At 43.1% G+C, this 12,300-nt stretch overlaps 1 protein-coding gene across 2 annotated transcripts in view; it reads right to left on the reverse strand.

The window, feature by feature from the left end:
- Positions 1–12,300, reverse strand: part of LOC116990905 (discoidin domain-containing receptor 2-like) — a 51,539-nt gene that overhangs the window by 30,807 nt on the left and 8,432 nt on the right. Inside the window, exons 1-3 of one of the 2 annotated variants that reach the window (XM_033049040.1) lie at positions 9,851–9,872; positions 9,410–9,546; positions 2,000–2,102 (exon numbers count right to left, since the gene is read on the reverse strand). In XM_033049040.1, coding sequence (XP_032904931.1) covers positions 2,000–2,102; positions 9,410–9,473 — 167 coding nt within the window. In that variant the 5' untranslated portion in view covers positions 9,474–9,546; positions 9,851–9,872. Of the gene's footprint in view, positions 1–1,999; positions 2,103–9,409; positions 9,547–9,850; positions 9,873–12,300 lie in introns of those variants that run through there. The other variant, XM_033049039.1, reaches the window with a different exon arrangement.

Raw genomic sequence — 12,300 nt, forward strand, 5'->3', positions numbered from 1 at the left:
AAATAACTGTGTCTATCTGTGATTCCACACCGCTGCTTGGAAGTATGCCGCGCCTGCGCGCTGAGCGGGTTCTTCACGTAATCCCTCATCGTAACTCCTCATAAAATACTGATCAAACTTCAAACTGGTAAGTTCTCGTTTAATCTTACTATTTTATGGAACTATGTTCTTGCACCCCTTGGTCTCACTGTTCCTCAACATTCCCCAGGGTCCTATCATTTACGGTACAGGTCCTGACCTGATCTGTCCTCCCCAGATGCAACATCTCGTATTTATCAAATTTAAATTCCATCTGCCAATCCTTGGCCAATGGGTCCAGTAAATCAAGATCCTGATGTAATCATAGATAACCTCTTCACTGTCCACTGTACCACCAATTTTAGTGTCATCTGCAAACTTACCAAACATGCCACCTACATTTACATCCAAACCGTGAATATTAATAATGAACAACAGAAAAAAGCAAAGCATCGCATAAGAAGAAAATAGGATTAGGATGGGCTATTTGACCTTTTAACCTTATCTCATCCTTCGTCAAGATCAAGACTGATGTCTGTCACAGCTCCATTTTCCATTCTATCTCCCTGGATTCCCTGAATGTAGCAATTTCTGTTTTGAACTCAAAGACTGAACCTCCATAGCCATCCAAGATAATCTTAAAAATTCATTTTTGAGTGAAATAAACATCCCTTTGCTGCCAGAGATGATCGATCTTCTACAGGTGCACAGTAGAGAGCATGCTGACCGGTTGCATCGTGGCTTGGTTCGGCAATTTGTGCGCCCTGGAGAGGAAAGACTACAAAAAGTAGTAAACACTGCCCAGTCCATCATCGGCTCTGACCTTCCTTCCATCGAGGGGATTTATCGCAGTCGCTGCCTCAAAAAGGCTGGCAGTATCATCAAAGACCCACACCATCCTGGCCACACACTCATCTCCCTGCTACCTTCAGGTAGAAGGTACAGGAGCCTGAAGACTGCAACAACCAGGTTCAGGAATAGCTACTTCCCCACAGCCATCAGGCTATTAAACCTGGCTCGGCCAAAACTCTGATTATTAATAACCCATTTTCTGTTATTTGCACTGTATCAGTTTATTTATTCATGTGTGTATATATTTATATTATGGTATATGGACACACTTATCTGTTTTGTAGTAAATGCCTACTATGTTCTGTGTGCTGAAGCAAAGCAAGAATTTCATTGTCCTATACAGGGACACATGACAATAAACTCACTTGAACTTTATATTTTATTCTAAAACGATGACTCCTGCAGCCTAATAATCTAAGAATTTGAGTTCTGCTAAAGAATGCATCCTCATCTGCTCAATCTCTCCTCATGGCAAATCTGCAAGCCTTGAAATCAGACTAGTGCATTTTTGCCCAGAGGAGGGCAGAAAGGAAATGAATTGCCCCTCTCTCAGGGATGGTGAAAATCGGTTTTACTCCTGCACATCAAACCATCCAGTCAAATCATACTATACACGAGTATAATCACGCAAGTACAACAGGTAGTGCAAAGAGAAATATATCAGAGTGCAGAATATAGTGTTATAACACATCTGTGTTACTTGAAGAATGAGGGAGAGGCAGACTGATTTATGATAAGAAACTGAGTGAAAGATTACTATGACTGTTTGTGAATGAAGAGCTGGGATTACCAACAGATCAGCCATTATTTGTGTAGATTGGAGGAGCAGGCTCAACGGGCCGGCATCTCTTGCTCTTTGAACTACTCCAAACCTATTTGTCTGCATGTACCGACAGTGAATCTGAAGTAGGGATCTACAGATGTGGCTGGACATATAACAAATATTGGTTGAATTAAATTGCTGAAGTGAGAATGCTTGGCGAGATTAGATCCCACAGCAGGAATGATTGCAGCAGCTGCGAAAGGGAGGCTATGTGTGGGGTTGGACCAAGGAATAGGACAGGTGAGGGGAGGTTGCTCTCATGATTTGCGTGCAGCCACTGGTCGGTAACGAACAGTGGAACGGTACCTGGCAAAATGGGCCGCAGTTGACCCGTGCAATTCACAGGAGGCGGTGATGTCTTCATCTCGGATCTTGCCATCCTGCATTCCCAATGCATAGCGGCACAGACCTGCAGGTTGTCGGAATAAAGAGTAAAAGGCTATCAGAGGACTGAATAATTACATTTTAAATTCCACACAGAATAAATTGCAATTTCTCAATAATGCACAATATGCCACTCAATCTGGGTTACAAAACAGTGTTAAGGGACTGTCCCACTGTACGAGCTAATTCAAGAGCTCTCCCGAGTTAAAAAAAAAAAAAAACTAGTGGTAAGCACGTAGAATATACGGAGTGGGTACGTCGGAGCTCGGGGCGTCTCTTAGGGCTTGTAACGCTAACAGCAGGTACTCGGGAAACGCGGTAAGCTCGGGAAGACTCATGAAGATTTTTCAACATGTTGAAAAATGTCCACGAGAGCCCAGAGTACCTACGAGTGGCTATTACCGTAATTCTCCGAGTTCGAATCAGGGGAAACTCGGGAGAACTCTTTAGTAGCTCGTACAGTGGGACAGCCCCATTACATGGATCTGAGAGCACAGTCGATGATCATTTGGGATACAAATGCTGATATTTCAAGTGTGGCACTGTGGCACAGCTGCTGCCTCACAGTGCTAGAGACCCCGATTCTATCCTGACCTTGGGTGCTGTCTGTGTAGAGTTTATGCATTCTACCTGTGACCCCGTGGGTTTCCTCCGGGTGCTCCGGTTTCCTCCCACAACCTAAAGACCTGCAGGTTTGTAGGTTAATTGGCCTCTGTGAATTGCCTCTAATGTGTAGGGAGTGGATGAGAAATAGACGTATTGTGACTGTATAGAATTATATAGAAGTGGTGTGAATGGGTGATCGATGGCCAGAGTGGACTCGGTGGGCTTGTTTCCATGCTGTATCTCTCAACTCTTGGTAAACCCCACCCATCTGGACCATTTCAGACTTACAATCCATATCATTTCAACAGTTTCCACCATTTTGATGTGTTAAATTTAACGTTATTCTAAGCTCTTTGATATGGACGAGAGAAGGAACTAATTAGCCACACATCTACGGTCAGGAATCCCATGAAGCTGCCATTTCCTTCATTTCATTAGTGGATGTCAATAACAAGACCAGCATTTAACATCCAGTCCTATTTCCCCGAGGAGATCCTGGCAGCTCTCCTGCTCGGACAGCTGCAGCCCAAGGATGAAGCTACTTCCACAGTCTTGGCAGGCAGCACGATTTTGACAAGGCCGTGAAGGAACAGCAACAGATTTCTGTGCCAAGATGGGAGGGGAACCTGAATCCCTCTGAAATATTTTCCAGACGGAAAGAGCTTTGGAATGGAAGCTCCAACGGGCACTTTCCCGTGAGGTAAACGTGGCCACTGCAGTTGCAGCCAGAAAGGATTGGGATGAGATGCAGATGTCTGACATGTGTTGATCGTGATACTGGGTGGCTGCCAAAGGTGTTTGCTGTCAGCAAGGTGGTGGGTGGAAGTGTGATGCCGATGGGGGTGATGGAATGATTGGTAGCGGGACTTACCTTGGGAGTTCTCCCACAACCTATATGAAGTGCCTTAGAATCGTAGTCTTAGAGTTATACAGCACGGAAGCAGGCCTTTCAGCCCAACTTGTCCATGCTGACGAAGATACCCCTTATCTAAGCCAGTCCCATTTGCCTGCATTTAGCCCACATTCCTCTAAACCTTTCTATCCATGTACATTAAATGCTGTGTATTTTAAATGTTGTTATAGCACCTGCCTTAACTACCTCCTCTGACAGCTCATTTGATATACCCACCACCCTCTGAATGTGAGGTTGCCCCTCAAGTTTGTATTAAATCTTGCACCTCTCACCTTAAACATGTGTCCTCTTGTTTATGATTCCTCTACCCTGGGTAAAAGACTGTCAACTGTCCATTTCCCTTCACAGATGCCGCCCAACGAGATGCTCCAGCAGTTCGTTTTTTTGGTTCCAGATTTCAGTATCTGAAGTCCCTTGTGTCTCCAAGGTGGTGGGCCACAAGGATCAGTGCTGGGGCATCAACGTTTTACACTGCTTGTCTCACTGTAGGTACGATTGCTAAATATGCTGAAATGCATAGACGGGTGGGAATGTATGTTGTGAAGAGGACAGGCTACAAAGGAATATAGGTAAGTTGAGTAAAGTCTGGGTAAAGATCTGGTAAATGGAGTACAACATGGAAAATATGAAGTTGTGCGTATCAGCAGGAAAAATATAAAGTATATTATCTAGATGGTAAGAGAATGCAGAGCTCCGAGATGCGGGGGGGGGGGGGGGTCTAGGTGTCCTAGTTCATGATTTGCAAAAGGCAGGTACCGAGGTGTTACAAATTATTCAGAAAACTTTCATTTATTGCAAGGGTAACTGAACACAAAATTATGCTTCAGATATTTCGGCTGCTGGAGTTTAGAGGAGTGATAGGGGATTTTTAGAAGTCTTGATGCCGGGGGGGGGGGGGAGGGGGGAGGGGGGAGTGTTTCTCTTGTGTAGTATTTAGAAGCCAGGGTCACAGTTTACTAACAAGGCAGAGATAAAGCAAATGTTTTCTGTCAGAGATTTGAGTCTTTGGAATGTTCATCCTTAAAGGGCAATGTGAATATTCATCCTTAAAGGGTAGTGCAAGCACTGTATGGAATATCTTTAATGCAGAGGTAGATAGATATTTGCTAAGCAATTGGGGATGGGGAGAGGCTAATCATTACTGCAAATAGACAGTCACATGGAGTTGAGATTGGAATCAGATTAGCCATAATCTTACTGAATGGCAGAGCAGATTCCAGGATTCAAGCAGTACTCACCTATTCCTAATTTATATGTGCTTACGTTCATGTGTAAAAGTCGCTATAGAATACAGTCCAGGGCTGGTGGGTGGAGGGCAAGTATTAAATACCCAGCATTGGTAGTGCCATGGCTGGCCAAGACCTGAAAGACACATCTGCCAGACTGGGCCTACCCGAGGTGAGTCACCTCAGTCAAGGGCCTGTCCCACTGTACGAGGTAATTCAAGAGTTCTCCCAAGTTTCCCCTGATTCGAACTCGGAGAATTATGGTAATAGCCGCTCGTAGGTACTCGGGGCTCTCGTGGACATTTTTCAACATGTTGAAAAAACTTCACGAGCTTACCGTGTTTCCCGAGTAACTGCCGTTAGCGTTACGAGCCGCTAAGAGACGTCCCGAGCTACGACGTACCCGCTACGTACATTCTACGTACTTACCACAAGTTTGATTTTTTTTTAAACTCGGGAGAGTTCTTGGGTAAACTCGTATAGTGATCAGGCCCTTCAGGGTATTGAGAACAGGAGCTGGGGCTTTAGGTCATTATTGTACAGATGCTGGTGCACTTCTGTGTTCAGTTTACCTCACTCTGTGAGAAGCAAGGCACCATTAAACTGAAAAGTGTGTGAACAAGATTTACCAGAACGTTGCCTGGACTCGAAGGCCAGAGCTATTGGGATAGTTTGGACTTTATTCCTTGGAGCGCAAGAGACTGAGGGATGAGCTTATAGAGGTGTATAAAATCATGAGGAGAATAGATAGGGTGAATGTATAGTATTTTTCCAGGCTAAGGGAATCCAGAACTAGAGGGTACAGATTTGAAGTGAGTGGGGACAAACCTGAGGGGGAACATTTTCATAGAGGGTGGTGGGTATATGGAAGGAGCTGCCAGAGAAAGTAGTTGAAGTACAATAACACCATTTTAAATACATTTGGACAGGTACATGGATAGGAACTGTTTAGAGGGTATGGGCCGAATGCAGGCAAATGTGACCAGCCTATATGGGGCAACTTCAGATGCCAGCACAAGCACTTGGAGGCAAAGGGTAAAATTGAAGATTGGAGACAATATAGAATTCTACATTGACTGAGGCTGTGCCTAACAATAACTACAATGCTCATGTTAACTGAGTGCTGTGGTTATAGGAGGACAATCACTCCAGCTTCAGGCCATCACTTCAGAGGTTCCACAGGGCAGTGTTTAACACCCCACAATACTGATCCTTGAAGTGTCAATTTCCTTATATCATTCTTCATGTCAAGAAGCACAAATAAGACTGGATAACAGGAGTCTGAGGAAGGGACTCGACCCGAAACATCACTGATTCTTTTTCTCTAGAGATGCTGCCTAATTTGTGGAGTTACTCCAGCTTTTTGTGTCTATCTAAGATTGGATAACAGTCTCCCAAGGCCTCATGAATAAGTTTAAGGGTCCCAACCCAAAACGTTGACTGCCCATTTGTGTCTGGATTTGCTCCTGGCCATCAGGACTGTAAACTCTGATCTCACCGGGGCGTAATTACTGTTGTGTCTTTAAAAAAAAAAAAGTAAATACTGGTTCTGTTCTGTTGTTCTGTACAATCCCACAGGCATTGCCACTTTCATTTCACTGTACATCTTGTATGTGTATGTGACAAATAAAGTCGACTTGACGGACACATCAAGTTCCTCCAACAGTTTGTCTGTTGTTCCTAATAAGTAAAGTTCACAACACACAAGTGCCATGCAATGAAGTTTCGAGCAAAGCCTTATAACATTCAACAGCAGTACCTACACTGGAGGGAGGTAGAAACGTGGAGCTCTCCATAATTGGAAACTTTTGTTGGGATTCATTATTAGTTTTAAATTTGATGGTTAGATTTTTGTAAACTGAAGCTATGAAGTGATATGGGGAATGGACAGGATATGTGGGATTAGTTCACAGACCAGCCGTAAACACATGGAACAGCAGAACCAAATGTAAGAGACTAATCATCTTCCCTCCCCTCGTAGACCGTGAAAGAGACTTAATTGTTTTTTTTTTAAATTGAGAGCTATCACCAATCCAAGCATAAACTGCACCAATCAATACATTTTGGGGATGCAATCTAGCTCAGTTTTACAAATAAAGGTGAAAATTAGTTTATTACATAAAGTAATTATTTTTTTAATGACACTAACTTTGTGTAACTTAATTCCAAGGGTACTGTAGCATAATTGTTCCGTTCCAACACAAATAATCTGGAGATACATCTTCAAATCCCACCACAACAACTGCAGAATGCCATTGATTAAATCAATCAGCATTAGTGATGACGACCATTAAACCACCAAATTCTCGTAAAAAACAATTTTAGAAAAGGAACGCTGCCAATCCTCCTCGATCTGGGCCGTGGCTTAAAATTATATCTTTCAAAATATGTTTGAAAAAATAATTGTAAATGGTTATACACTGAGATCTTTCTTAAAAGGCCATGTCACATCGATTAATCGATCTGGCCTCCACCGTGTTTTGAGGGCAGGGGCTTCTGCTATTCCAATCATTTTGCAGTCAGATTCATGCAGCACAGAAACAGGCCCTTTGGCCCAATTTGCCCACAGTGACAAGGATGCCTCATCTACGCTGGTTTCACCTTCCTGCGTTTGGCCCAAATCCCTCTAAACCTTTCCTAGTACCAAGTACCTCTTTCCAAGTTTCAAATTTTCATTCCATGTACCAGTCCAAATGTAAATTAAATATTATTATAGTCTCTGCCTCAACTACCTGGTTGTTTCAGATACCCACCACCAGATTAAAAATTACCCCTCAGGTTCCTATTAAATCTTTGGCTTTTCGCCTGTTTCTTGATTACCCTACTCTGGATAAAAAAACTGTGCATTCTCCATCTATTCCTCTCATGATTTTTTTTTGTGGCGTCACCTTGTCCAGCTGTGGCATGTGGCCATTCACACTTAGCCCTCCAGCCCAACCGAGCCAGCCCTCAGACCCAATCCTTATCCTGAAAATGTTAAAATTAAAGCAATTGGTTATTGGAACTAAATATGTGTCCATGTAACTTTCTCAATCCTTTGGGCAATTCCAGGCAAACCATCCTGGAACAACTTACGCAGAACGCCCACACCTCAATGAGTTCCAGGCCCACCATGTTGTAGAGCTCTTCCTCCATCACCTCTGCCTCCTTATTTTTTTCTATGGAAGGAGTCCTCATCTTCCAGTGAAGCCCCTTCTCCCATCTCCACGCCAGCCTTCCACCCTCTCTGGATCCTTTTATTTCTAACTGCTGGTGCGACTTCCACCATCCTGACTTCTCTAATCCCCTCACCCACTAAAATCATACTCCCAGCTTTCTACACTCTCTGCCCATCCCCCCGCCCCGAGTCCGACCTGAAACGTCACCTATCCATGTTCTCCTAATCTGCTGCTTGACCCGCTGATTTAGTAAAGTACTTTGGAAATTTTACCAGAACCTAAGTGGATTGTTGGAACAAAATCCAAACGGTTCATCAATATTCTTCGGTGAAAATTCCCGCCCCATCCTGACAAGGTCAGTTTCTCAATTGACTTGGTCTCGGGGTAATTGGTAGAAGGATTAGAGCAGAGCTAAGGAAGAAATTTTCACTCACAGTCGTGGCGCTCTGGAATTCACTGTCTGAATGGTGGATAGAGGAAACCTAGATTATAATTCAAATGCACTTTGATGACCACATGAAGTGCAATAACCCAAGATTGTGGGAAATTAAATTCACCAATATGGCTTCTTTGGCTGGCATGGATGTCGTAGGTCAAATCGCACCCTCCTAAAGGCTAAATTTCTTTGTGATATGTGATTGCAGTCCCTCAGAGATTTCTTGACTAGTCATAGAAATTGATAAGCAATTTTCTCAATTGCATCAACTATTTGTAGTACAAGTAGCTCACTGCTTTTCTCCAAGTGTTCAGAGCTGAGCAATAATTGCCATCCTTGTCAGCAATGACCATGTTCACAAAATACATTTTAAAAAAGGTGCAATTGCCTCTTCTTTGCAAGTGTTCCGAGACTCTGAACTCTTCCCTCTCTGCTGCTCCATGCTTTGAAGCCTTGGCTTGGCTTATCCAAATCCTTACTCTACCCATGTGACCACAGACAGCAAATGCAAGCAGGAAATATAACAGGAGGATGAATGCCAATAGAGACTTATTTATGTTTTTCCATGTTTATAGCTGAATCACCAGGTCATATACAAATTTATGTAACTGAAGCAGAATTAGGCCAGTCGGCGCATCAAGTCTACTCCGCCATTCAATAATGCTGATCTATCATTCCCTCTCAACCCCATACTCTTGTCTTCTCCCTGTAATCTTTGACATCCCTTCTAATCAAATTCCTGTTAATTTTCACTTTAAAAATACCCAAAGACGGCCTTCACAGCCATCTATGACACTTTAGGATCTGCACCATCTCAGATAAGATCAGCAGGGACTGGACATTCCCAGCCATTCTCTCTCTGTTTAGCTAAGTCACTCGCTTGGTTACCAGCAGAAGAATTGGACTTCAAGCAATTGCCTTCACGAATAAATCCCTCAAATCATCTGAACCAAGATTACCAACTCAACATTGGAGATTTCCAGAATTTCTTACCAGGATTGACTTGAGCGTTTGAATTCCCCAAATAGTGAAGTATCAATAGGAAGCACCAAAGCATTATGGTCGGGAAGGCACTGCTCAGAGAGATGGCTTTGCAGCAAAGGAGCTTCTTGCAAAGGAGGTTTACATCTCTGTAAAATAAAACAAACAGAATAAACTATGGAACCAAGGACGACATAAACCATCGAATAATCATTGTGGACATGAGCAATACATCAACCACAGGAACAGATCGTAGAGATTAATCAAGAATGTGAACTAGGGAACGTCACCAGGAACATCAAGAGAAAAAGAAATAACTTTTTAACGGGGGGAATCAGTGACAAAAGAAAAAGAAAAACTTCCAGGAACAGAGACCAGGGAACAATCAGGCACAGAATATACAAGAGATAAAATTAGTGAGGAATAAAAGTAATAATTGCGTGGAAAATGAACCAAAGAGCAAGAAGCCAGAGGGTGCCTCGAAGTCTGCACCCAGGGAGCTGTACAATAACAAGCTCTGTTTTCATCCTTGTGTTTGTGTTGCCCAAGTCCTGAGTCTCCCCTGACTCAGTGATGGATGCAATAGCTCTGGTCAATGCTGTGCATGCACGGACTTGGCAGCAGCCTGTAAATTCCTCCGTAAGATCCCTTTCAAAACCTCTCTCCGCCAATAAACTGATGTCACTTTGTAAACTAAAAGGTCGAGGACAATTTAGTGGCGTCGGTCACCTCCTGAAAGAGAACGGGACTCACCCTGGTTTTGCTGAACCTCAGAAATCAGACCAGAAAAAAAAAAACGGGCGAAACCGTGCTTTGCATAATGAATCCCGAACAAGTACGAGGAGTGAAGAGACCTTGGCTTGCACATTGGGATGAAATCAGCAGGCAATACTTTAGGCCAGTTTGCAAATAAATAATCTCTCTGTTAACCCCAATGTCTCCTTCCGCACAACAGACTGCGTTGGGCATTTTAGCTGTTGAGTCACAGAGTATTCACAAGACAATGAGACGCTCTCAGATGTAATGGAAAATAAACAGTGCACAAGTTTAGCTGAGTTTGCCATCCACTTCACTGCATTTCAACACACAGAAATTCTAATCTTCACCCCTCTTAACAGCTGAAGTAGCATTATGCTGCATTAATTAGTCATAATCAGTCATTTTGATGGAGGATTGTGAGGAAGATATGACAAATGAACATAAGAACAGAAGGAATGGAAGAAGCAGGCTATTTGTCCCACCAAGTCTGCCCTGCTTTTCCTGCCTGTCCCCCACAAACTTGGATTCTGCTGTAGTCCAAAATATCAGCCTCTCTTGGCTTTAACAGATTCAACAATTCAGCTTTCACTGGGGTAGAAAAATTCCAGATTCATGAATCTAGAAGCAATTCCCGCTCACGTGTGTCTTCAATGGGTGAACCTTTAATGTGAAATGATGATACCCACTCCCTCCCACCCTAGTTCGCACAGGCGGAACCATCCTCTTCCTGCCAGCCCCTCAATAATATTGTATGTGTCATTGAGATCACCTCATGCTTCTAAACTCCAATGCATGTATGCTTAACCTTTCCTCACAATCCAGGAACATCCTGGAGAGCATAGTCTAATCTTAATTGTCCCCTTACGTTATTTCACACAATCTGCCAAGTTCCTTTGTTTCATCCCTTTCTCTCCTCCACCTTCTCCTCCACCTTGACTAACTTGTTTCTCTTAAAGTCCATATGTCATTGCATTGGCCAATTTGCCAGCTAATCAATATTATTCCCTATTACTGTCAACTGCTCCCTACCAACATCACTGAGTTCCATGTCACCTACAAACTTACGAATAATACCTCCTACATTCATATTCAAATAATTAATGTCAACAGAGGTCTCAGCACTGATCCCTGTGGTACATCTCCGTACCACAGTATTTTGATCACAAAAGCAATTCTCCGCCATCACCCCCTGCCTCTAATTATCAAGCCAATAGGCTCCATGCTGTACTAGTATATATTCTTAACACGTGATCCAATTTGTCAATTTAAATCCCATGGGTTCTAATCTTTTTGGATCAGCTCTCCACCTGGGTCGGTGTCAAAGGTCTTACGTAAGTCAATAGGCAATAGGTGCACGAGTAGGCCATTCGGCCCTTCGAGCCATTCAATGAAGTCCATGTAGACCACGTCGTTTCTACCACCCTCACAAAAAAAATGTGGAACTTCTTCAATAAACTCAAATTAATCAAGTCACACGGGCTTTCACACCTTGCTGAACTTTCAAAGCCTTGCTGATTAGCCCTGATCAACCCATGCTTTTCCAAGTGTAGATTAATCCCATCCCTCAGATTTTTCCCCCCCAATAACTTTCATACCTGCCATTAAACTCACTGGCCAGTAACTAGCTCATCCCTGCTGCTCCTCTTGAATAAAGGCCACTTTATTAGTTTTGTCTGATAATTTATATTTTCTTATTTTAGTCATCCTTTGCTGTTTTCTAAACATTTCCCAATCCTCTTGTTTACAACAAATGTACGCCTTTATTTTGACATCGACCGCAACCTCCGTGGTTAGCCAAGCACAGAATTTCCTCATTGTGGTCTTTATTTCCAAATGGAATTTATCTTTGTTGGGAATTACAAAATATCAACCATAATGCCAGCCGCTGCTTATCTTCCACGTTATGTAGAGTCACAGAGTTATACAGCAGAGAAAATGGCCCTTGGTTCACTGTGGCCATGCCTGTCATCAAATCCCTTTTATACATCCCACTTTTCACAATTTTCCCAGGCCGTCCATGTTTTTACACTTCAAGAGATTCCCTACATTCACCACCGCTTCAGGCAAAGCATTCCAAACACTCTCTGGATGAAAACATTCTTCCTCGGAATGTTTTTATTTCAGATTTCCAGCAACTGCAGCTT

Source organism: Amblyraja radiata, chromosome 32, assembly GCF_010909765.2.
Source record: "Amblyraja radiata isolate CabotCenter1 chromosome 32, sAmbRad1.1.pri, whole genome shotgun sequence".
In the NCBI taxonomy this organism is placed as follows: Eukaryota; Metazoa; Chordata; class Chondrichthyes; order Rajiformes; family Rajidae; genus Amblyraja; species Amblyraja radiata.